The 27,778-nt window shown below is 35.3% G+C and overlaps 1 protein-coding gene across 1 annotated transcript; it reads right to left on the bottom strand.

Moving 5' to 3' along the window:
- Positions 1-6,572: 6,572 nt before the first annotated feature.
- LOC116139113 (classical arabinogalactan protein 1-like) lies at positions 6,573-6,944 on the bottom strand. The gene has a single exon (XM_031424785.1). It carries the CDS (start codon positions 6,942-6,944, stop codon positions 6,573-6,575), a length of 372 nt encoding a protein of 123 aa, XP_031280645.1.
- Between the last annotated feature and the right edge of the window lie 20,834 nt (positions 6,945-27,778).

Genomic DNA, 27,778 nt, shown 5'->3' with positions numbered 1-27,778 from the left:
GTTTAAAAACCCAACAATCAGTTTGCTCTCAAAACTCTTGGCTCTCTTAAATATTTTCTTGGTTTTGAAGTAAGTAGAAATGAATCAGGAATGCATATGAGTTAAGAAAAATATGCTAGAGACCTACTTTTCAAAACTGGTATGATGGATTCCAAACCATGCTCTACTCCCATGGCTGTAGGAACTAAGTTAACATCTTAAGATAGTGAGCCATTTGATAAACCAACAATGTATCAGAGCCCAATTGGAGCTTTACAGTACTCGACTCTTTCCAAACCTGACCTCTCATACTTAGTTAACAAACTAAGATAGTTCCTAAAAGCACCAACTCATCTACATTGGCAAGCATGCAAGAGACTTCTCTGGTACATTAAAGGGACACTCAATTTTGGTGTTAAGTTTAGTAAGAGTCAAAGACTTAACTTAGAATGCTTTATTGATGCCAATTAGGCAAGCAGCATTAAGGATAGGAGGTCTACAATTGGTTGCTGTTTGTTCTTAGGGTTAAATCTGGTGCAATGGAGTTCTAGGAAACAGAAGGTTTGTTTCCTTTTCTTCCACTAACGCAGAATATAGAGCATTAGCTTAGGGATCAATTGAAATTGCATGGTTTCAAAGTCTCTTCTCAGAAAATGGATTGCATCTATCTGAAATTCCAGTAATATGGTGTGACAATTAGAGTGTTGGATCACTTGCATCCAACCTTGTTTTTCATGCTAGAACCAAACATACTTAATTGGATGCTCACTATGTCATAGAACAAATTGCAGCTCACAAGTCCAATATGTGCCTAGTGGGCATCAAAAGGCTGATATCTTTACCAAAGCATTGTCAGCCTCCAAATTTGAAGTTCTAAGAGATAAACTCACCGTTAAAGCTTCTACAAATTAATGCCTTTCAGTCAAGTTCAAATTTGTATTAATTTTTGGCGGTTTGGTTGCTGAGGTTGCCGGTGTCCAAGTTTGGTTTGATTTAGTAGCTGCTGCTTTGGTTTAAATTGATACTGCTATGGTTTAGTAGTTGACCAATTCAATTCTCAGAGGAATGATGATCTAATGCTCAATGTAGTGCTGCTTTGGTTTAATTTGATGCTATTTAGTGATGCTGCAAAGTGATGCTTTGGTTACCTTGCTGCTGTTTTGGTTTAATTTGATGCTGCTTAGTAAAGTGCTGCTTTGGTTTAAATTTGATGCTACGAAATGCTGCTTTGGTTACTTTGCTGCTGTTGTGGCTTAATTTGTTGCTGCTATGTTTTTAGCAGTTGCTATGCTAATTCAATTCTTAATGGAAAGATTGATTCAATGCTTAGTGAAATGTTGCCTTGGTTAATTTGATGCTGCTACGGTTTAGCTACTGCTGCTATTGTTTGTCCTGAAAAGTAAAAGTTGATATGAAACTTTTATGGTTGATGTTGCCCTGATTTAGTTTCATGCTACTATGGTACTGCTATGGTTTAGCAACTGCAATATGATTCTGGTGTTGCAGTATAATTTTCATCTGATAATCGGATGTCCAGAAAAGAACTCAGCTCAGCTCACGGGGGAATATTAGTGAAGAAAGAAGTCAATCCCAGCTCATCTTAAAGGGGAATGTTAGTAAAGAAGGAAATCAGCCCCGACTTAGTTTAAGTGGGCATGTCAGTAAAGAAGTACGTTAAAAACCAATTCAAGTTCAGAGTGTGTAACTACCGTTAGTGTGCTAATTGCACTCTAACTGTCAATTGTTAACTTTAACGGTTACTTACTGTTCATCAGCTACTTCACTCTTTGTATATGAACTCTTGTACTGTTCTTATTCTCTAAGCATCAATAACAATTCTTCTTAGATTTTTCTCTCCCTTGCTGTTTTGTTCGAACTCCTCACAATAAATTGTATTTTTTTTGGTGGGTTGTAGTGTTATTTTGAGGAGTGTGTCTCAACTAAATTCATGTAGCACTAGTGGCTTGACATTGTTTGTGATCATATTATTTTATTTTATTATTATTTCTTGAGCTATATATGGATTTAAATTTAACATTTTATAAAGAATGCAACCAGAAATGTGCCATTTTTCACTTCCAAGAAACAAATACATTAAATAGATTGGACATTCTCTCTCTCTCTCTCTCTTTTTCTTTAAAGAATTGCAATCAGAATTTTGCCATTTTCATGTCAAAGAAACATATACATTAATATATATATATATTATAAAGAAATGCAATCAGAATTTTGTCATTTTCACTTCAAAGAAACAAATACAATAAGAGTGTATTTGGTTCGAGAAATGTTTTATTGTTGAAAATATATGATTACCAGTGAGATAGATTACTTTGAAGATTATAAGGGAATATTATATCAATATTTTTGGTTAGATTAGTGGATATAAATAATTAAGATTTTTGGTTGGGAAGAATAAAATATTATCGACAGAAGTTTTTACTGAATTGCCCTTCCTTTTTAATATCATTATAATATTATTATTATTTAAATAAATTACTTTTAGCCCCCTATATTTGAGAATTTAGCTAAAACACTCAACAAAAAAGTTTAAATTTTAACAAAATACCCCCAACCACCTAAGACCACCATCGACCACTGGCTAATGTGACAGTCACCGAAACGGTGCATGACCAGCAAGACTTGGTCATTTGTGAGCCGTTTTAGTTGTTTTTGGCTAGATCAAAGGCTGGAAACAAATAGATCGTTGTGGATCTAGTCAGAAATGGCTAGATTTATGGCTATCTGACTGTTTCCAACTAGATCCACGCTAATCTGGCTGTTTCCAATCAGATTGAAGGCCAAAAACAGCTAGAACGTCATGGATCTGGCCGAGAATGACCACAAACGGCCAGATCTGTTTTGGCCGTTTTCAGCCAGATCCATAACAATCTGGCTGTTTTCGGCTTTTGATATGGCCGAAAACAACCAGATCGGCTCATGGCTAGCCAAATCCCGCTAAAGTGTGTCGATCTGGCGACTATTGCTGGTGGCCGGCGGTGGTCTTTGGTGGCAAGGGGTGTTTTGTTACCTTTTAAACTTTTTGTGGCTAGGGTGTTTTAGCTAAATTCTCAAATGTAGGGAGTCTGGGAAATTGTTATTGGGTAGAAATTTGAGGGCAATTCAGTCCGAAATGGCTTTTATTCAAGGGCAAATTTGGTTAAAAAAAAATTATTATATGCCCAACATGACCAACAATATTCACTATTGGGAATGAAACATTTCCGTAATCTTATATTACTGTCAAACCAAACAAAGGAATGTTTGGAATTAAAGATAGATAACAGGAGTTATCTGCCCACAGCCCTAACCAAACAAGGCCTAATTGTTATAGACTATTGTTGTCATCACAAACATACATAACAGATTAGTATTTTACCTAGATGATTTTCATTATAAATTATTATATAAAATTTAGCTAAGCATAAAACGATGAGTGTTTTATATAATAATATTCATATTTTATCAACTGAATAGTGAGTGTTACATATACTTAATTTATTAACATCATATTGATTAATGTTACAAACACTCATCTTTGAACTTTTTCAACTCTCATTTTTTAGTATTTTTATTGTAATACAAAGTGTCGGTGATCTTCAAATGTGAGCGGGAGAAAGTTTAGAGAGAACTTGAGAAATCTCATATAGTAACAATATCAAAATTCATTTACAATTTTCACGAATCAATTATTTCTAGAGCATTATGAATATTTATTAAACAGAAAATGAAGGGCAAATAAATGATGAAGCAATATTATGCGATGGCGGAAGAAAATCCTTTTGAAGACAAAAATGGTGGAGCCTACGGTTGGCAATCACTTATTAAATGTCCAAAAAGGATTTTGAACTACCTAGTTAGTAAAAACGCGTATTATATGTGAATTATACGGACAACTATATAATTCGCGTATAAAATACGCGTATCCGAATTTTGTAAAATCTACCGTATAATTCGCGTATAATAAGGTGTACCGTATAATTCGTGTATAATTCGCGAATTTTTGAAAAAAAAAAAACATAATCTCACACCCCCAAAACGACGTCGTTTTGGTGGGTTTATACAAAAAATTAAAACAGATCTGGTTCACTGGTTCAGTCGTTCTTCTTCAATTCTTCGGCAGTTCAGCAGTAGTTCTTCTTCCTCAGTTCAGTTCTTCTTCTTCCTCAGTTCTTCTTCAGCTTTTCTTCCTCACAAATTTCCACAAGCAATCAACTCTTACAATCAATCAACACACAACAATCAACTCCAGCAAATAATCAATTTCCACAACCTTCGTATCTTTTGTATAGACATAAGTTTATACTTTAACAAAAGAGACAAAGGTTTAACTTTTAAGAAGGAAGTGAAGACTGAAGAGAAGGTGGAAAAAAGAAAGAGAAAGAAGAGAAGAAACTTACTGAAGAAAGAGAGAAGAAAGTTTTGAAAAGAACGAGAAAATGAAAGAGAAGAGAAAGGAGGGAGAAAATTTAATAAAATATATACTTTTAAGTTTTAACTTTTACGTGGTACATTTGTAATTTTTGTAAATTGACTGCAGGGTGTATTTGTAATTTTTGTAAACAATTGGTTTTGTTATGATTGTGTTTGAGTCTGGAGACTAAAATTTGAATATCAGTTATATTTATATATTGTGTATTTGTGTTATTAGTTAATTGAATACTTTGCATTTGAAATGTTATATTGATTTTAACCAGGTAGTCCATTAAAATGTTAAAACTAAGATTGATATTGCCGTATTTTTCAAAACGTATTATTGACAATGCACCGTATTAAACCCGTATATACCCGTACCGTATTCTTCCCGTATTCGAATTTTATGACCGAATTTTTATAAACGTATTTTTCACCGTTAGCCGTATTATACCCGTACAATTCCTGTACCGTTTTTTTGCCGTACCCGTATTTACTAACTAAGTGAACTACTCAATGATTCTGAAATTGTTGTCAAAAGAAAGCAACAATTAATATATATATATATTTTTTATTTACTTTGGTAATGGGCAAAATAGAGATTCCTCGTAGATCATGACAGTGTAAGAGTATTTTCTAATTGAGTTTAACTGAATTTGGAAATATTTTTTCTTTTTATTTACTTTAGTAAAAAGGTGCTTTAATTTTTTTTTTATTCATTTATATAAGCAATAAATTGTGTATTTAAAAGATGGTATTATAGTTAAACCCCCACAGTTTAGCCAAATCCGTAAATCCCCTATGGTACTGGTAATTATTTGAACCCCCTCCCATCAACCCCTAAAGTTTCGTCGGTTAGTTTTAACAGAATCAAAGGTAAAAGAGTAAATTGCACCTAAATTTCATAATTATTAAAGGTTAATACATTTACACCCCCTAAAACTCAAAAACAAAACTTATATCCCTAAAAAGTAAAAACTCTAGAAACTACCATGTAGACTTGAACCAGTAAGTTTTTCAATTTTCAGATTTAAAAAAAAAAATTTCGTATATATCTTATTCTTTCCATTATTCTAGATTTTTTTTTCCCCATTATTCCCTTTCCATTTTTCTCAATTCTTTTTCCATTTTTCAAACAATTTTTTTTTGAGTTTTTTCATTTATTAGTTTCTTTTATATTTTCTTATAAAAATTTGTAATATTTTATATAATTTAATAATTTTTTAAGCCTGACATGGGTGTTAGGGGTTGCTCGTGATAAAGTGAAAATAGGGAGGTAGGTTGCAATTGATAGGCATAGCAAGTGAGGCATAATGGTCATTTACCTTTTCTACCATTAAAGTAACCAAAAGCCTAGTTAGTTAATACGGGTACGGCAAAAAAAGGGTACGGGAATTATACGGGTATAATACGGTAAATGGTGAAAAATACGTTTATAAAAATTCGGCCATAAAATTCGGATACGGGAAAAATACGGTACGGATATATACGGGTTTAATACGGTGCATTGTCAATAATACGTTTTGAAAAATACGGCAATATCAATCTTAGTTTTAACACTTTTATGGACTACCTGGTTAAAATCAACATAACATTTCAAATACAAAAGTATTCAATTTGACTGTATTTACAAGAACATAAAAGAGAAGTAGAGAACATCATCAAATACCTGGTCAAATGCAAAGTATTTAATTAACCAATAACACAAATACACAATATATAACTGATATTCAAATTATAGTCTCCAGACTCAAACAATTCCCAAATTCTCCCATACTTGCTTGCCTCACTTGTACAGGCTCGTGAAGAGGGCTGGACGAGTGGAATGATGGAGAAGACTCTATTTACTTGGTATCAATTTTAATTTTTTGTTTTTTCAAGTTCTTATTTTTTAATTAAACGGATATTTGTAATCAAATATTAATTGAATATTCCCACCAAATTGAAATACTAAATAGACTAAACTTTGTCCTAAAAATAGTTCATCACCCCTTTAACACAATCAAATAATATTATAATTTATAACAACATGAATTCTTCCTTTAAAATATCAATTACTAAAAGAACGGTAATATATTATTAAATGAATAATGAAATAATATGAAATACAATGGTACAGATAATATAAATAAACGAATAAATAAAGAGATCCTAACTTCACACTGCACTCATTTCACATCACTCTACATAATCAAAACGGCAGCGAACAACCCAACCACCAAAGATCCAGTATCGGCAAATCTATTAAAAACGGCAGCGTTCTCTGCTGGAGCAGGAGCTTGAGACGGTGGGAAGGCGATCAAGGAGGGAGAAGTCGCTGGAGCCGGAGAAGAAATTGACAGAAGAGGGGACGGCGATGAGGTGACGACGACAGGAGAAGGAGCAACCGTTGGTGTAATCTTCGAAGGAGACGGCGTAGCCATTGGTCGAGTTTTGGAAGCGGAAGGAGGCAAAGATGTCGGAGCCGGAGCAGGAGCTGGAGACTGAGCCATTGAGGAGGCAAAGAGGAGTGAGATTAGAAGGAAAGAGATGAGAGGTGTTCTTGAGAAAGCCATTACAGTTGCAGAGAGATGATGAATTTTGAGGAGAGATATAAAGAGTTGTGCTTTGTGTTTGTTTGTTTGTATATAGCGAAGTGAACCAGATCTGTTTCTGTTATAATTTTTTGTATAAACCCACCAAAACGACGTCGTTTTGGGGGTGTGAGGTTATGTTTTTTTTTTTTTTTCAAAAATTCGCGAATAATTCGCGAATTATACTCGAATTATACGGTATACCTTATTATACGCGAATTATACGACAGATTTTACAAAATTTGAATACGCGCGTATTATACGCGAATTATACGGCTGTCCGTATAATTCGCGTATAATACGCGAATTAACTAACTAAGACCAAAAGATATTAATGACAGGGGGTTGAGAGTAATTACTAGCACTACAAGGAGGGTGAGAGTAACTGGCAATAACATAGGGGATTTATTAGATTTGGCCAATAAATCGGGTGATTTAAAGCAGTGATTAGGAACCCAGTGTGGCCTGGACTGTTGAACCGGTTCAACCGTGACCCACTGCCTTTATTGGGCCGGGTTACAAAATTTTCAATTCATTCAAAACCCTAGAAATTAGGACATAAATCCGTGAACAATAGAAGGCTAGAATGTTAGGGCTTTTGAAGAGGAATGGCCAGTAAGTGGGATGGTGAAAACAACATTGATTTTCGGTGAGTGAATTAACTAGAAATCGCAAAACAATGTTGCCGAAAATTGCAAAACAAAGCCCACTATCGCTAGCGATTGGGGAGGCAAACGGGGGAGGGTTGAGATGGGTTTTGGTCAGGAGGCTGAGGGGAGTGTTTTCATGGTGATGGGGAGTGTTGTTGTCACCGGAAACAAGACCTATTTACCGATGCCGATGGTGGTATTTGGGATGTTTTTGCAAGATTTCAAACCTATGGGGACTTGAAAAATTTTTAAGGGTGATTTTGTTAGATTTCAAACCTTTAGACATTGGTTTAGCCCGCCGGTCAAACCGGTTAAGCTGCTCGACCTGTGACCCGATGGCCTAGCTGGGTCTTTGCAAGGGTTAGGTTTCTAATCACTGATTTAAAGAACTAATCCCTTAAAATTTTTTATCATGAGTTATTTTTTGCGAAAAACGTTTTATAAATTAAAAACCTATGAAACATAAGCTTTTTTTAATCCAAAAATTTATAATAATATTCTAAATATTAAAATTTTAGTGGTACTATTTAGTAATAACTCAGGAAAGGTAAAATAAACAAACTAAATAACAAAGGGGCCAAATGAGAGAATTGAGAGATGTGATTGCTTCTCAATATTTTTGGATTGCTTTGAAATGAAAAGTATGGATTAAGTGAAAGGGATGGTAGGGTATTTATAGCCAATACACCCCCCCACTTTTCACCCTCTCAAGTAAAGGCGGTGGATGTCCACCATTTTTTTTTACAACACTGCCCCTTGAACGTCCACCGCTTACAGATAAATGTATTTAACCTTATTCAAGAAAAACCATGTGAGAAAAAACCTAAGTAAAGAAATACAACTGTAACATAAAGTTTGATGTACTTCATACTGCCTCATTAAAATCCTTGTTAGGAAAATCCAGTGGGACAAAACTTGATCAAGGAAAAAAAAGTATAGTGCACATTTGTCCAGTAACAAACAGTACAATAAACTTTTCTAAAAACTCCCCCTAATCGATGCTTCTCTTGATCAATGCTCCCTCTCATAATGGTATAATTAATTTAGTAACTTATTGAGCTGTTGCATACCGATGTTACAGACTAACTTTTCAAATGTTGATGTCGATAAGGCCTTAGTGAATAAATTTGCAAGATTATCACTGGAGCGTATTTGTTTGACATCAATCTCTTGATTTTGCTAGAGTTTGTGGGTGTAAAAGAACTTCGAAGAAATATGCTTAGTTTTGTCTCTTTTGATATATCCTCCCCTGTTGAGCAATACCTTTTTTTGGAAAGGCTGACTTGAGCAATACATGCAACATTGTCTTCATTTATAATTGTGGGAGCATTTGAGGTACATGGAAATTTGCATGTACTTTCAATATGATGGATGACAGATCGTAACCATACGCATTCTCGGCTGGCTTCATGAAGCGTAAGAATTTTGGAGTGGTTGGAGGAAGTGGCAATCAATATTTGTTTTATGGAGCACCATGATATTGCAATACCATTATAAGTGAAAACATATCCTGTTTGTGAGTAGGCTTTATGGGGGTCATAAAGGTACCCATCATTTGTATAACCAACTAATTTAGGATCATTAACATATTTCCTTGGATAAAATAATCCTAAGTCTTTTGTTCCATTGAGGTAACAAAAGACATGTTTGATCCCATTCTAATGTCAACGAGTTGGTGTAGAGCTAAATCTTGTCAACAGATTCATTGTAAATGTTATGTCCGATCTTGTACATAGTGCCAAATATAATAATGCGTCTATTGCATTGAGATACGGTACCTCATGACCAAGTATTTTTTCGTCATCTTCTTTAGGATGAAATGAATTCTTTTTAGGATCAAGAGACCGAACCACCATTGGGGTACTGAAGGGGTGAGATTTATCCATATTAAATTGCTTAAGGATCTTTTCAGTATAATTTGATTGATCAAGCAAAATTCCGCCTGAACAATGCTCGATCTGCAGGCCGAGACAATACTTTGTTTTCCCCAGATCCTTCATTTCAAATTCTCCTTATAAGTACTCAACAGCTTTTGTGACCTCTTCAGGATTCCCCATTAAGTTCATGTCATCGACATAGACCGCACTCCAAATTCTGATTCTTACCATTTTATAAAGACACATGGGCATACAGGATCATTGATTTATCTTTCCTTCATCAGATACTCACTAAGACGATTATACCACATATGTCCTGATTGTTTTAGTCCACATAACGATCTTTGTAATTTTATTGAATACATGTTCCTTTTATTTGCCTCTAGCACCTTGAATCCTTCAGGGATTTTCATATAGATATCAGTATCCAGTGTACCATACAAATATGCAGTGACAACATCCATGAGCCGTATATCAAGTCCTTCTGAGACTGATAAAGTAATCAAGTATCAAAATGTGATAACATCCATCACTGGTAAATACGTCTCATCAAAGTCAATTCCAGGTCTCTACAGGAAACTTTGAGCCACTAGTTTGGCCTTATTCCTAGCAATCTCATTTTTCTCATTTCTTTTCCTTGTGAATACCCACTTGTACCCTACGGGTTTCACGTTTTCAAGCATTTGACTACAGGTCCAAATACATTACGTTTAGCTAGGGAGGTTCATTTTGCTTGAATTGCCTCTTCCTATTTTGGCCAATCATGTCTCTTTTGACATTCATCAACAGAACGTGGCTCATACTCATCATTCATAATTTCAATAACTATTGCATATGAGAATATGTTTTCGACAACAGTTGTCTCATGATTCCACATTTCTCTAGAGTGAGCATAGTTTATAGAAATTTCTTCATTTCTATGTTCTTGTATTCCTTCAGGGATTTCTTCCTCTTCAGGGGATTGTGTCCTTTCAGGGAATATTAACGCTTTTGTAGTTTGTTTAGAAAATGTGGAATTATCAATTATTCTAGTGTTGTCAATATTGACACCTATTTGATTCTGTCTCTTTCGTTTCCTAGGAACAATATCCTTGGCTCTGACAGGCCTACCACACTTCTGGCCTATAACAGATGAATCGATCATTTTCGGCATGGATTGTTCATTGGTAACATCAATCCTTGTTGGTGTATTGACAGCAGGAATGTATGATCTCATTATTTTTGCTGTATTTGTAAATGCATCAGGCATTTTGTTGGCAATATTTTGCAAATGTGTTATTCCTTGCACTTCAATTTCAAATTGAGATGTGCAAGGATCTAAATGAGACATAAAATTCACTTTCCAGGAAAGTTCAGGCCTTAATTCAGGAGGCTTTACCTTTTTCCCTAAAGATAGGAATGTTGTCTTATCAAAATGGCAATCCACAAAACATGCAGTAAACAGATTGCCTGTCAGGGGCTCAAGATATCTAATGATAGACGGTGGGTCAAAGCCAACATATATTCGCAAACGATGTTGAGGTCCCATTTTGGTGTGTTGAGGGGTACAATTGGAACTTGTACAACATAACCAAAAGTTCTTAAATGGGATATATTAGGCTGATGTCTAAATACAAGCTATATTGGAAAGTATTGAAGATATGCAGTGGGTCTTAGGCGAATTAAAACCGCAGCATGTAAAATGGCATGAGCCCAGGCAGAAGTCGGTAATTGCGTATGTAATAACAAAGTTTTGCAATTAATTGGATACACTTTATAAATGACTCTGCCATACCATTTTGGGTATGTACATGTGGTACTGGGTGCTCAACATCAATTTGTGCTGTACAATAATCATCAAATGTCTTTGAGGTAAACTCACCAACATTGTCCAAACGGATTGCTTTAATTGGGTAATCTGGAAAGTGTGCCCGTAATTTGATAATTTGTCTAACAAATCTAGCAAAGGTAACATTACTGGTCGATAATAAACAAACATGTGACCATCATGCCGATGTGTCAATTAGTACCATAAAGTAGCGAAAAGGTCCACTTGGTGGATGAATAGGTCCACATATGTCCCTTTGAATTCTTTGTAAAAATGATGGGGATTCTACACCAACTTTAATGATGGATGGCTTAAGTGCTAATTTGCCTTGTAAGTAAGCAATACAAACACTCTCATTAGGTGACAGAATCTTTAGGTTCTTTAATAGGTGCCCATGTGAGTTTTCTATTATCCTACGCATCATAGTAGATCTTGAGGGACCAAGACGGTCATGCCAAATTTTTAAAAAGTTCAGGATCAGTGAACTTTTGGTTCATAACTGCATAGACTTCAACATTCTTCAGGAATGTGTAATATAAGCCTGATGAGAAAATAGACAGTTTCTCCAGTACATGCTTTGACATGAAATATTAGCAGTAATGTATATAAATTCTTCATCCTTTTCACTTAAAGTTTGAATATGGTATCCATAAAGTTGTATATCTTTGAAACTAAGCAAATTTCTTTTGGATTTGTTAGAATATGAAGGACCATGGATACTTAATTTAATTGTGCTTGGTAACACGAGTGTTACTGTTCCAAAGCCCTCAATTATGTTTCTGGATCTTGATATGGTATTTATTTTAGCCTTAGTAAAGGTTAAACCTGAGAAATATTCTCTATCCCAAAGGATGGTGTGTGTTGTAGCACTGTCTACTATACAAATGTTTCCACCATTACTGGATATTAATGTCTCAGTTTCGAAGTCCATCCTTAAAAAAAAATTTACATTAGTAAGGATGTTTACAAAACATCATCTTCATGATATGGAACTTTGGGTCCAATTTTTGTCTCTGTTTTACAAACTTCTTGTTTGTAATTAGTATTTAGAACTTCAAGTTCTAAAACAATATGGAAGCACAATTGCTAACATTGGTTATTGAAAATATAATAAAAACATATCTAACCATAAAGATTGTATTTAACAAGAATAAATAGATCCGACCATGAAGGCGATATTAAATAATAGTACATAGGTCCGACCATAGAGGCACAGTTTAACAATAATAAACAGATCCAACCATAAAGGCGAAATTTAACAATAATAAGTAGATCCAACCATAAAGTCGGAATTTAACAATAATAAGTAGATCCAACTATAAAGTCGGAATTTAACAATAATAAGTAGATCCGACCATAAAGGTGAAATTTAGCAATAATGAGTAGATCCAACCATAAAGGCAGAATTTAATAATAATAAGTAGATCTAACCATAAAGGCAAAATTTAGCAATAACAAAAAAATCCGACCATGGAGGCAGAATTTAACAGTAATAAATAAATTCGACCATGGAGGTGGAATTTAACAGTAATAAATAAATCCACCTATAAAAGCAGAAACATGGATTAAATAACACTTGTAGGGTTAAAAATACATACTTTCAGTAGGCATGTACCGCTACACTTGTTAAGCTCTTCATGTTGATAACGTGTTATAATTTTAGTGGTACTATTTAGTAATAACTCAGGAAAGGTAAAATTAATAAACTAAATAACAAAAGGGCCAAATGAGAGAATTGAGAGATGTGATTGTTTCTCAATATTTTTGGATTGCTTTGAAATGAAAAGTATGAATTAAGTGAAAGGGAGACGGGGGTATTTATATCCAGGGGCGGATCTAGCCCATTTGAGGGTAGGCCTCATTTAAAAAAAAAAAAAAAAAAAAAAAAATTACTCTCATATAGGCCCACCAAAAAATGTTATTAATATATATACTCAAGCCTACCCTTAAATTTTTTGAAAATAAGCACTAGTATACATATATACAGGCCCACAAAATACTTGCTATTAATATATATATTCCAAGTCCACATCATATTAAAGGTCTAAAACTCTCTCAACTCTACTTCACCACGGCTCCACAAGTTTTTTATGATTTTATCTGCAAAATTTTTTACTCTCTCATTCTCTTTCTCATGTTATTCATTCTTAAAGCTTTTGAAGACTGAAATTGTTGAAGCTGTCACTACTCAAGGTGGCACAATTAGTTCCGTTTTTTGTTTTATCAATTTTAAGTATGTATATTGCTCATTTCAATTTAGTTTATTTAAGGGTTGAATCATGCTTGTTTATTGGAGGTTTTTTTATTATAATTTGAGTGAAAAAAACATGGATTTTGTGAGTTTATTTTGTGTTTTATGTCTAAGAATGTTCTTGCTTTCTCAAATTAAACCTTAACTATATTTTAAAGAAAGTTATTCTTCACCCTTCACCCACCACTTTTCTACATTTTAAACATCACTATTTAGGTGCTCAAAATTATTAAATAAATTTGAGTTACTATCCATGTTTATACCAAAAAAATTCCTCCCCCCCCTCTCCCCCCTTAATTAATTCATATTAAAAGTCAACGCAACATTGACTTGATTTAAGTTTTGGTTGACTTTAGCTTAGGTTAAGTCTGATTAAAGCCATAAAAATTTACATTATAATCTTTCGAAGCCAGAAATTTAAAAAAAAAATTAAAAGATAGTTTTGCTTAAGGTTTACTCAACACATTTACTCAAAATTTTACTTTTCATAGATTTATTCAAGTAGGAAAGTATTGTATTATTGCATTTTTTTTCTTTTATGTTCTTGATATTGTATAATTTCCTTTGCTTAAGGTTTAATGATTTTTTAAAGTTTTTACTAGTTGTTTGACAAACAATGGTGGAGCCGCAGAGGCCTGCCCTCAGTAAAAATACTGGATTTACCACTGTTTATAGCCAATACACCCTCCCATTTTTCACCGCCTCAAGTAATGGTTGTGGATGTCCACCATTTTTTTTACAACACTAAAAAGAAATTCAAATAGTACTATTATCTTAATGGTTAGTAAGTTATTTATTTCTTTAAAATGGGAGAAAATAAATATAAAATGACTTTTAATTGTTTTGAAAGGTTTATTATTAATGATAAACAAGAATTAGCTATTAAAGGAATTTTCATTCAATAAATTGATGATTATATATTATTACACACAAACTATAGATGTTTATTTATCTGTAACATCTACTGAAAACTAGTACAATGCATGCATAATAACAATAGAAAATTGGGCCAAAAGTTTTCTTTTTCATTACAATTCATATGTCTTTTATACACAAAGAGTACTGTTTACAAAAATGCATTTTAAAAGACAAAACAGGGGAAACAGTGTAGCTATTCTCTTCGCTTGCCGACGCCCCTCCGACTGCATCATCACCTAGATCCTGCATCCACAAAGGAAAAATAACGGGGTGAGCACAAAATAATGCTCAGTAAGTAAAACCCTCTATCTGTCTGTCCCCGTATGTACAACTCTTAATTCTTTCCTTATGCTATTTCTGATTCTATTTCTGTTTCTAATAACATCATGGCCTCATCTTACCGGAGGTACGGCCGGATGGCGTTCACACAGCACCATCTCACTCTCCATGGCTATCGGGTGGAATTCACACAGTACCAACCCGTTCTTAGTGACTACCGAGTGAGGATCACAAAGCACCTACTCGGTTTTCTTAACTATCGGGTGGAGATCACCTAGCACCTACCCGTTCCTCATGAATTTTGGGTAACGATCACCAAGCATTAACCCGTCTCTAGTCACTATCGGGTGATGGTCACAAAGCATCAACCCACTTCTACTAAATGTCGGATGATGATCACAAAGCATCAACCCACTTATCTAATAACTAACCGGGTGGTGGTCACAAAGCATCCACCCGTTTCTACTACTCATCGGGTGACGATCACAAAGCATCGACCCATCACTCTAAGGGCTATTCGGATGATGATCACCAAGCATCAATCCGATTCCCATAACGGTCGGGTGATGATCACAAAGCATCATCCCAACTATACTACTCTTCTAATTCATTCTATTGTAGCATTTTTCAATGCTCTCTACCCTTAGAGTAATTTTACCCACTAAGCTCTCTACTCATAGGGTAATTGCATAAACCATTTCCTTACACTTTCTTAGGTCACTTTTCCATGTACAACTAGTGCCTATGGATGGTTCATCTTCACCAATGCACTTATGAGATGCCAACATGCAATGTTGCAAGAATTAAGGTTCATTACTCACACTCAAACCTCTATTAGGCATTTCATCAAACAACTCATGTGCACTATAAAACTCTATCATAGCCATGATTCTAAAACTTTTCTTAACCATCCAAAATGGGGAAAAACCCCTTCACAAAGCCACAAAACCTGCCATAGAAAACACTTCCAAAAAGGGGATCCATAATACCCCTTAAATTCCATCTCAACTACCTTGCCAAACCAACAACCCATTTCTCAAATTTGCAAGGTATAAACAATCACAAAGCATAGAAATCTCTATTTAATCCTTCATACATGCTATATTACATGCACATCACATACATACATCATTTCTATCAAAACCCTAATCAAGAAAATTCATAAATCTCAACTTGGGTTGGGTTTTACTTACCTTGTTAAGGAGAGACTTCACAAACTCTTCCTTTCACTTGTTTAGCTTGACTTCTCCTCTAATCTTAACCAAAAGAATGAAAACCCTCAAACTTCAATATGGGTTAAAACTCCCAAATCACACAACTTAAGAAGAAATCCTTACCTTAGGAAGCCTTAGGTTGCTTTTCTACCCCAAATCACTTCAAAAACCCCTTGGAAATCCTTGATCAAAAGAAAAGAGAAGTTGAGAGGAGTAGAATGAAGAGTCACGTTTGAGAAGAAGAAATGAGGGGTTTCTTTGATTCTAATTCCTTTTAATGAAATATAAACACACTCATTCCCATTTTGCCCTTATTCTTCTTTGGGAATTCCATCCATATCCTTTGATTCATTACAAACTCACCCCTATCTCAACATATTCTCCATGAAAAATCCTTACAATTAACTCCCCACTTTTCCTGCTAATTAGGGGTAGAATGGTCAAATTGCCCTTAGGGAAGAAAATATCTAAAACTTCATCAACATTTTATTCGGCCTGTCGCCGCGGCGAAGAAACTTCTGTCGCCGCGGCAAAACTGTCCAGCAGCTTCCCCGTGGCTTCAACACCTCTTCGCCGCGGCGAAGATTCTTCTTCGCCCCGGCGAAGACTGAAACACTAAACTTCTTCTATTTTCAACCAATTTCAGGGCAAACATTCAAACAAACCATATTACCAAAACCAACTCAAAAAGAGCAAAGGAAGAAACAACAAATACGTACCTCAAGTGGGGCGTTACATTATCATTGGTATAGTCTTAGCCACCCGTCATTTGTTGGCTGTTATTGAAAAGTGCTTTTGACACAGAGAGAGAGAGAGTTAAATTCTTATATTATCCATGTTATGTGAATATAATAATTACATAAGAACACATATACCTAATTAGATTTAAAATAGTCATTTTACTAAAACATTGGCTTTAAAATAGTCATTTTATTAATTTGGCATGGTTAGATGATTAGGGGTGAAACTAGAAATTTATTTTTGGATGGCTTGGGTATTCCTTCAAATTATACCTAATTAGATTTAATTGTTTTGGACAAGCCTTCACAATACAAGAATCTTTTATTAATAGAAAATTGACCAAGGCTCTAGCCAAGTAGCTACTTCTCAGTTACGCCCCTGCTATGCTATGACATGAAATCAAACAGCAAAGTTAGGGGGTAATTTGTTAGTTTTGATACTTGAGGAAGAAAAGTTATTTGAGGAAACTTAGGGGGCAAAAATTGAGTTAACTCCGATGGAGATTGGGAAAGTACATCATGACTTAACTAGTAAATGAAAGTTCACTTGATTTTTTCTTTACGGTAGCTACAGAAATGATTTGGTCAACTGGTTGATGCATTTTGATTAAAATGTAGGCAGCTAGATATATTTAAAAACATGAAAAATATTTACAACCATATTTCAGTGATAATTTTGAAGGATAAATGATATAGCATTAGTAAATTAATAATATTAATTCATGGTTTAGCTTGACAACTCTCTAAAAATATGAATGGTGAATAATACTTGATATTTTATTTAAAATTTAATTTACTAGTTTAGTTACAAGGCACTTTTTGTTTTGGCATTGGAGCCCTTCATATCACATATGTACTACTCAAATCTCAGATGGGACTTGAGGATTTGATTTTTATAAAGAAATCCCCATATTTATTACATAAATTTAATATTAATTTTTATTTTCTCTAGTCAAATATTATGTTCTTCAATTTTCTTTCTGATTCAGGCAAGTTTATCTGTTTATGTATTACGCAAGACATACTTATCACGGATTTCAATTAATTGTAACATCATTTATATATTCAAATAGATACTTTATTTTTTTATTGACTAGTACTACTTAAAATATACAAAATATAAAAGCTTATATATGTTTCTAAAAATTCTTGTTGATACCGTATTTTGACACCAACTATTCGCACGTGTAAAATGCTAAGCGGACTTAGAAATTGCACGTGAATAGGAGAATGAAACAAATAAAAGGGAGAAGATTTTTAAAGTGGTTCGGATGTTCAAAGCGAATCCTACGTCCACTGTCTTTTTATTTATGAGAGATTACAATCAGGTTGCATGTAGTGATCAGAGAGAACATAAATATAGAGAGGGAGAGAGAGAGAGTTTATATTATCAAGATTAGAATCCCGAAAAATGAGAGGGGAGCTCTCTATTTATAGTAAGAGGTTTCTAGGTAATGATTACAGGTTTGCTAGCAGGCAAGTGCCGTACAGTTCCTACCCTGCTTCCCATTGGCCGGTTGCACGAAAGATATCCTTAAATCGCGTAGGGCTTAAGCAGGTGGGTGACTCCTAGCTACTCACTCGCTAGGCCTTTACCTGCCTAGCTAATAATAGCCTTACTCTTCTTGTCCTTGAATGACGTGGCAACGCCTAGACAACAAAATGCCTTCTTGAACTTTGATTGGTCCTTGCTTATGCACGCCTGCATCAACCCTAATTTTTTAGGCATAACAGAAGCCCCCTAATTCTTGAGGTTCAAGGCTTGAACTTTGAGAACTTCATGATTATGCTATGATTTGACTCATCCCGAGAATTGCTTGCTTGAGCTGCAAGTGGAGAACGACTAACACTGAGTGGGGGTCGTGATGTGGGCTTGGCGAACTTCACAAGCGACCTGAGATGATCATCCCCTAAAGGTTCAGTGACCTAGGGTCAGATCCTACTCAGTGTCGTACCAACATGCTTCGAACTTTATCGCTCTCGACCTGGAAATACTTAGAAAATTCTCACCGAAAATCGGAGGTCACTTTATTTCAAGCTTAATACATGGAGAAGAGTGTTTCATTCAAACAACCTCTTCAGATGTTATCCGTTGTACTTGACAGCTGGCTTGGTCAATAAAGCAAGATTTATCTAACAAACGTGTCTTTGCGCAATAAGTGTCAGCCATGAGCATTAAATGCAAGCCACGCTGAAATGACATTCTCTTTCAAAGCATTAAATGCAGAGGAGGGCGCATTCAATGCGGTGAAGATAACCATGCCGATGTTTGGCATCTCCGATGGAGGGAAACGTCGATTGATCTTCACGAAGCGTGAAGGTTACTCTTCATAAGGATTGGCGACACGTGGTTGCATCCAATGGCTAGGAACGTGTCCTGCCCAAACGTCAATTGCAAAGGAAACCAAACGTCACCTTTTTCCCTATAAAACCCAACCCCACTTCATGATTTTCATAGAACTCAAATCTTCAGAGAGAAAAAACAGAGTCTTTTGCACCCAGAAAAAAGTTCATTGGTGTGCTATCGTAGGCAACCAAGATTAAAAACCTTCCTAACCTAACTACTGAACTGTAAATAGGGTAAGCAAGGGTCGATCCCACGAAGAGCGTCTAGCCGAATTTTCGATGATATGAATAAGGCTGGGGGGTTTTGACTAAAACATAAAACAATCTTAGCCAAAAACAAAAACAAAAACAATTCAATTCGAAATCAATTAATAAAACGAAACTTGGTCTCCGTCAACATCCACCATCGGAATCTTACAACTGATCATTGATGCAAAAATAAATCAATTCTTGTTTTGAATATTCACCATTGGAACTATTTTCCTATCTCTCCTTAATTGTAAATAATTAGGAAACAAGCGATCTTAATTAATCTTACCATTAAACAACCCTAGACAAGCGTTAAAGATTTAATCTAATGGCAGCCTTAAGAATTAGAGAAATCGATGAAGCTAAACAACACAAACACAAGCGGTTGTATTTAATTTAGTTGAATGTTCTTCATAAGATTACTAATTCCTGACACAGCAAATTATTAATCCTAATTACTTCACAAGTTAGAGGGATCAAACAATTACGGATTTGATATCAAACTTAGCAGTAGATTGCAACAAATAATCCACTAGTAGGCATCCTAGTAATTAAATGCATCAATCATGAAGATATGCACAGAATAACATTCAATACTCAAACACGAAAATTGAACACTAAAATAAAATAGATTAGACCTCACAGTTGGTTGATTTCGAGGTCTCTGTTTCCTACGACCAAGTTACAAAAGTTTAGCCGCTCATGGCCATAAACAAAAACTCAAAAAGAAAGAAAAATTGCAGAGAAGAGAAGAGAGAGGCGTGGTCCCCTTTTCCCAAAGCTAATCTGATCCCCTTAACAAAAATCCAGTTCAAGTATTTGAATCCCACTCAATCTTCTAAAAGAAATATTCTAATATCCTAAAATAACATTAATCCTAATTTAATTCTAATTAATTGATAATAAGATAAAGTCCTAAAATAAAATAGGAAAGTGGTGATTCTGAGCTATAACTTGCGTGCCACATGTCTTCAAACCTTCCAATAATAAATTTTCCAATTGATTTGCATGGCAAGGCAGAATGCTCCAGGACGTCTAGTGCAGATGCGTCAACTTCAAGCTCGATTACAACCTTGATGCAGTGAGTATCTCTCAAAACTCAAAAACATGAAAGTTGTAGATATATTTCTTAGCGTTCCACAGCATTTTGAATCATCTCAATTGGAGCTCGGATGAGAGAGTTATGCCCAGATTACGAAACAACGTCGAAACTGTCCGAATTCACTTAAATAGTTCCGTTTTGCAATTAACGCCTCCATTTGCATCCTAAATCAAAATAGAATAATAATGAGTACATTTAGGCAACAAATACGTAAAAAAGACTAAACATTAAGGGGGGTAAATATGACATTTTGCACTCCCATCAAATTCCCCCACACTTAGCTTTTGCACGTCCTCGGGCAAATTAATTCAAACAAACATTACACTCAAGTCATATCAAGAACACCATCATTTCAAGTCATATCAAGAACATCAGCATGATGCATAAGCAACAATATTTAATCCATGGATATTCATACCTAACTTAGGAAGCAGCAAAATAAAATAAAATAGAGTTAATGACATTCATGTCTCTTCATCATCTTCCATAATTACTCTTAATCAGTCAATGCAAACAAGGGAACTAATCACAACCAATTCATGTACAACTCCCCTCTCAACTCTTCTTCAACTGTTTCTCTTTACTACTACAAACTGGGTAGCAAACTAAGGATACAATTTTTTTTCTTTCTGCTTTTTTTTCTGTTTTGAAAAAGAATGAGTGCATTTTATGCTCCATCTAATTTCATGGTTGTGTTTATGAGTGAGTGCGTTTTACGCTCCATCTCGACTCACCACATACCTTTATTTTCTTTTTCCTATTTGCTTAAACCCAAATTTAGGACTAGCTTAAGAGAAACAATTTTTTTTTTTCTTTTAAGGGTCATTATACATTCCCCAATCATGCTTCGTCACCAAGTCCACATAACTTCTTAAGACATATTGTTTCAAACTACAAAGATTCAAATATGATTAACTCTATTTTATGAAATATTGCTAACATCCTAAGTCAAGGAATATGCTCAACAACAAAGTCAAGTTACTATATCATGCATCACTAGACGTTCAAAGACATGACTTAAAGCATAAACCTTCCTAAAAACAAATGCGGGGGTATTTCGTTTAAGGTGTATGTGACGTTGTTATACCAGAGGTTGCCAAGTACTGCTAGACAGTTTTTAAGGCGGGTTATAGTTTCCAGCAGGTATACCCTTAAACTAGGCAGAATTCATTTTTTTTTTTTTTTTCAATAAACGTAACTTAAAACACAACCTAAACAAAACCTAAATCCCCTCCCCCACACTTAAAGCTTAATGTCCCCAATGTAAGATGAAATGCAAGAAAGGTAAAAAATAACCAAAATTCAAAAAGCGAGAAAAAGAAAACAAACTCCCCTGGGTTGCCTCCCAAGCAGCGCCTGTTATTGTCGTGGCTCGACTCAAGGCTTTTCTTCTTGCGTGCACTGAGTAACGTTCCTCCGTCTCCAAGGAATACGTACTTAAGGTAACTAGGGAGAGGCTTCAAATTGGAATGGGGGCCTGCAAAACAGAGGGTAAAGGCTTCTCATTAGAAATTGGTAATGCTACAAGGAACGTTACCTGACTGCTGCGTAACTTTGGAGAATCATTCCATGCTGCAACCGTTTTCCTGCAAATAAGTACTAAAAGCTAACTCCTCATTTCTTCCTCAAGATGCTTACTAATGGCAACTCCAATCCATCTTTTCATTGAGTTCAAAAACTTCCTTGCTAAAGAATCAACCACATCAATAGAATAAACATAATCATCATCATCATCATCAGGATATTTCATGGCATCATAAATGTCAAACTTAACAATTTCACCATCAAATTCCATGGTAAGTATGCCACTATGAACATCAATCTTAGTCTTGGATGTTTTTAAGAAAGGTCTTCCTAACAAAATATGTGCAGTTTGATCACCATTTTCCATATCCAGTACATAGAAATCAGTAGGGAAAATTAAGCCATTAACTTGTACCAAAACATCCTCAACTACACCCTTAGGATAGCATTAGATCCATCAGCTAATGAATCACAATACCAGTTTATTCAAAGGTCAAGTTTCAAAGAAGCATATATGGAATATGGCATGACATTGATAGAAGCTCCTAAATCTAACATGGCCTTCTCAAACATAGTGTTACATTCGTACAAGGGATAGTAAAACATCCTGGATCCTTGCACTTTGCTGGAAGTTTTCTCTGAATCATTGTAGAACATTTCTCCCACTCTCACCTTTTCACACCCCTTAAGTTTCTGTTTCCTCTTAACTGTACACAATTCCTTCAAGAATTTAGCATAGCGATGTACTTGTTTAATAGCATTTAAGAGTGGAATATTTACCTCACATCTACGAAAAGTCTCATATATATCTCTGTTCCACTCATCTTTTCTAGATCTGCCAAAGCGTGAGGAAAAGGTGGTATCGGTTTATAGTCGAACAGAGGCAGAAACTTACGTTAGGAACACCACGTTGTTGGGACGTTGCTGTCTACAACTACGTCTTCTTTCTCTTTTCTTCCTTCGACGATGTAGGGGCTGCTTGTTGGAATCTCAACCTCTTTACCATTCTCAAGACGATCGCACTTACATTCTCTCTTGGATTGACCACCGTTTGAGAGGGTAATTTCCCCGAACTTTGTGGCCTCCAACCTATGATCGTGGTTGCCATTTGATCTCTCTGATTCTCCAAACTTTGAACATGGCTCTCGTCTCTGTTGAAATTGCAAAGTATTAGTTGCAAGAGACTTAACAATATCTTCTAAAGACATACCAGAATTAGAAGTTTGGCTCGGTTGTTGTCTAGGGGGGTATGGCTACTAGTAATGCTGGTAATTTGGGGAGTTTTGATGGTGAGGCTGATCACTTGTGGATTCCCATAGCCAAGATTGGGGTGATCCTTATCCAGGGTATATTGTGCTGAATAAGGATCATACTTCCTTTGTGGTTGTCCAAGAAAACCACCTGCTGCATTCACTGCTCAATGGGCTCCTCTTGAAGAGTTGGGCACATATCAGTTGGATGCCCTACTACCAAACAAATTCCACAAGCCTTCACCGTTTGCATATTACCTACAGCCATTGATGAACAAGAGAAGTTAAACTAGAGATCTGTTGTTCAAGGGAAGAAATATTTACCTCTTATCATGCCTAGATGGAAGGTCAAGCCTACTGCCAAACTGTTGAGAATTGGCGGCCATATTTGCAATCAAGTTTCTCGCGGCCTCAAGAGTCTTATCCACCAAAGCTCCACCACTTGCAGCATCAATCATACTCCTATCAGTGTATGTAAGGCCCTCGTAGAAGTATGGATCTAGTAACTGTCACTAATTTGATGATGGGGGCAGCTTGCACACAATTTCTTAAAGCGTTCCCAGTATTCATGTAGGATCTCCGTTATGCTGCCTTACACCACAAATTTCTTTTCGGATGTTGGCTGCCCTCGAAGCTGGGAAATATTTCTCCCAAAAACATCTCTTCATTCATCCATGTGGTTATAGTTCCGGAGGGTAGATAATAAAGCCAATCCTTAGCTGAATCTTTCAAAGAAAACGGGGAAGCTCTTAATTTAATTTGCTCCTCGGTTACCCCCGTAGGTTTCATACTGTGCAAACCCATGAAGCTCCTTTAGATGCTTGTGAGGATCTTACCTGCAAGACACTGAAAAGTGGGCAAGAGAGTATAGTCAGATTTTAATTCAAAAGTAGGGCAGCATCTAAAACAGGAAACGTAATGCATAAAGGTGCTTGATTCAAATTAGGGGCAGAAGCTCTTTAAAGTCGATTTCCAGCCATGACGTCCTCCTCTTCTAAATCAGAGTTGCTAGCAAATTGGGAATCAAAAGCCAAATTGCTTTCCTCAGAATTTCTCCGAGCTTCCTTCCTACCTGCGCAAAGTGCCCTCAATTTCGGATCGAAGTTAAATCACCAAGGTGAGAGGACCTGGTCATCAACAAAAAAAAAAACCTAATAAAAGAATTAGAATAAATGACAAAAATGAAAACTAAACTAGAAAATTTAAAAAAATTAAATTAAATTGGCCAGAAACACTAAAACGGCAAAAACCCTATAAAACATTCGAATTTGGCCTCAGAGCATGGGGCTAGAATTATTTTCTAGTTTTGCTCAGAACGTCATTTTTTCGAACAGGTTCGCAGCACTCCTAACTCAACCAAAATTTTCCTTATAAATAGTAACTACTGTTCATCCGGAACAGTACTACTGTTCACAGTTTTTTTTCTTTCTTTTCTGCAAAAAAAAAAAAAAAAAAATAATAACAAAAACGCAAAAAAAAAATCACAAAAACAAAAAAATCAACTAGAATCATCCCCGGCAACGCGCCAAAATATGTTGTGCTGTCGTAGGCAACAAAGATTAAAAACCTTCCTAACCTAACTACTGAATTGTAAATAGGGTAAGCAAGGGTCGATCCCAGAAGAGCGTCTAGCTGAATTTTTCGATGATGTGAACAAAGCTGGGGGGTTTTGAGTAAACAGAAAACAGTCTTGACAAAAATCAAAACAAAAAAAAATAATTTAAATCGAAATCAATTGATAAAACGAAACTTGGTCTCCGTCAACATCCACCATCAGAATCTTACAACGATGAATTGATGCAAAAATAAACAATTCTTGTTAAATATTCACCGTTGGAACTATTTCCTATCTCTCTAATTGTAAATAATTAGGAAACAAGCGATCTTAATTAATCTTACCATTAACAACCTTAGACAGCGTTAAAGATTTAATCTAATGGTAGCCTTAAGATTAGAGAAATCGATGAAAGTAAACAACACAAACAAGCGGTTGTATTAATTTAGTTGAATGTTCTTCTTAAGATTACTAATTCCTGACGCAGCAAATTATTAATCCTAATTGCTTCACAAGTTAGAGGGATCAAACAATTACGGATTTGAATCAAACTCAGTAGTAGATTGCAACAAATAATCCACTAGTAGGCGTCCTAGTAATTAAATGCACAATCATGAGATATGCACAGAATAACATTCAATACTCAAACACGAAAATTGAACACTAAAATAAAATAGATTAGACCTCACAGTTGGTTGATTCGGGTCTCCGTTTCCTTGACCAAGTTACAAAAGTTTAGCCGCTCATGGCCATAAACAAAAACTCAAAAGAAAGAAAAATTGTAGAGAAGAGAAGAGAGAGGCGTGGTCCCCTTTTCCCAAAACCTAATCTGATCCCCTTAACAAAAATCCAGTTCAAGTATTTAAATCCCACTCAATCTCCTAAAAGAAATATTCTCATATCTAAATAACATTAATCCTAATTTAATTCTAATTAATTGATAATAAGATAAAGTCCTAAAATAAAATAGGAAAGTGGTGATTTTGAGCTGTAACTTGCGTGCAACATGTCCTCAAATCTTCCAATAATAAACTGCCCAATTGATTTGCATGACAAGGCAGAATGCTCCAGGACGTCCAGTGCAGATGCATCAACTTCAAGCTCGATTACAACCTTGATGCAGTGAGTATCTCTCAAAACTCAAAACATGAAAGTTGTAGATATATATCTTATCGTTCCACAGAATTTTGAATCATCTCAATCGGAGCTCGGATGAGAGAGTTATGACCAGATTACGAAACAACGTCGAAATTGTCCGAATTCACTTAATCATCCTAAATCAAAATAGAATAATAATGAGTACATTTAGGCAACAAATACATAAAAAAGACTAAACATTAAGGGGGGTAACTATGACATTTTGCACTCCCATCATTCATCCTTCTTCCAGTTAATGTGCACTCACCGCTATGACATAACATTCATCCCCAGCAACCAAGAGGTAAGGAATACTCTTCCTTTTCTTCTTTTTATTCCTGTTAAAAACTCGGTTTTTTCACAACAATGGTGGGTTTGGATGTCTGGTAAACTTTACATGATACAAATTCTTAGGTAGTGTTAAAATAGGAACACTCTTAAGAATAAAAAACCTAAGGCACAGATCCTTGGGAACTCGTTCTCAAGGACGGTTAGGGTTTTTAGGGGCTAAGGAAGGAAAATTAGGGTTTTTCTTACTCTTTCGAGTTGTCCTACGAAAATTGCATACGGAGACTAAGTCACCTCTTCATGTCGCACCTTTTCAGACTTTAAGAGTAATGGACGCTTCAGAGATGAGAACAATTGCTAGAACCAGCTCGCAACCACCGAGCACCTCGATGGACCCCGTATAGGTGGTGCTATCAGCAGCCACTGCGGATGAGATTCAAAAGGCGGTAGACCAGTTTGTGATCAATGTAAATGTCTACCAACATAGGTCACACACCGCTCAGGACCTTCCAGAGGGAATGGCTGTAATCTCAAAGTCGATCTTCAAATGCGGGGTGACAATATGTAATGACTTCTTTCTAATAGTATATTTTATAATATATACTATGAAAACATACATAATTAGCATATGAAAATAGTTCGGCCCAAATTTTTCTTTACATACAAAAATATATTTCTTTACATATATCAAAATAACAAGTACAAAAACTTAGCAACGGTGGATAGTAATGCCAATTCTCTCAGCTTGTCGACATCCTTCCGACCGCTGCTCACATATTTCCTATAAAAACATGGAAAAACAATGGGGTGAGCATAAAAATGCTTAGTAAGTAATTCCCTTAACTTTCTTCTTCTTTGATTCTTTCCTTACTTAATTCTCTTCTTCTTTCTTTCTCTATTTCTAATTCTCACTGTTCTTTTCTTTCTTTCTAATTCTCTCTGTTTCTTTCTTTCTTTCTGTTCTTTCTTTCTTACTCTTTCTATTCTTTCTCTTCTTGCTACTCTTCTATTCTTTCTAACCAGAATAAAATTCATGGGAATATGCATAAATGAAATGCATATGCAATAATGCATAAAAATGCATTTTATTTCTTCTTTCTATTTCTTTTTCTATTTTATTCTTTTCTTTCTATTCTTTTCTTTTTCTTTCTATGCTTTTCTTTTCTCTCTTGTCTTGCTTGCCCAACTTCTCTTTTTTTCTGTTTCTTTTCTTTTCTTTTCTTGCTTGTCAAGCTTTCTCATTCTTTTTTTTTTTTTTCTTTCTTTTCTTTTCTTATTTTTTTTTATTTTTGCCGTTCGAACTCGGTTGATGTATGGTTCGGAACCTTCGCCGTGTGAGTGAGTACAGTCCTCATCACATGCACTCTTGCGGACCGTACAAATCTTCTTTCTTTTAGGCCACTCAATTAAGGTGACATGCATGTAGGAATTCTTCTTGGTACACCTCCATCCATTACACTCTTACGGGCGTACAATTCTCTTTTCTTATGCCACTCAATTAAGGTGCGTGTATGTGAGAATTTCTTCTTAACACTCAGGTTCCCCAACACCAACTTATTCTTTTCTCTTCTTTAACACTTTTCTTTTTAATTCTTTAATGCTTATTCTTCTTTCTTTTTTTTTAGAATG

Source organism: Pistacia vera, unplaced genomic scaffold, assembly GCF_008641045.1.
Source record: "Pistacia vera cultivar Batoury unplaced genomic scaffold, PisVer_v2 Contig347, whole genome shotgun sequence".
Lineage (NCBI taxonomy): Eukaryota > Viridiplantae > Streptophyta > Magnoliopsida > Sapindales > Anacardiaceae > Pistacia > Pistacia vera.
This window is presented reverse-complemented; position numbering and strand designations above follow the sequence as displayed.

Excerpts from the sequence above, each read along its gene's own strand:
- LOC116139113 (XM_031424785.1), bottom strand. The coding sequence starts at position 6,944 with ATGGCTTTCTCAAGAACACCTCTCATCTCTTTCCTTCTAATCTCACTC.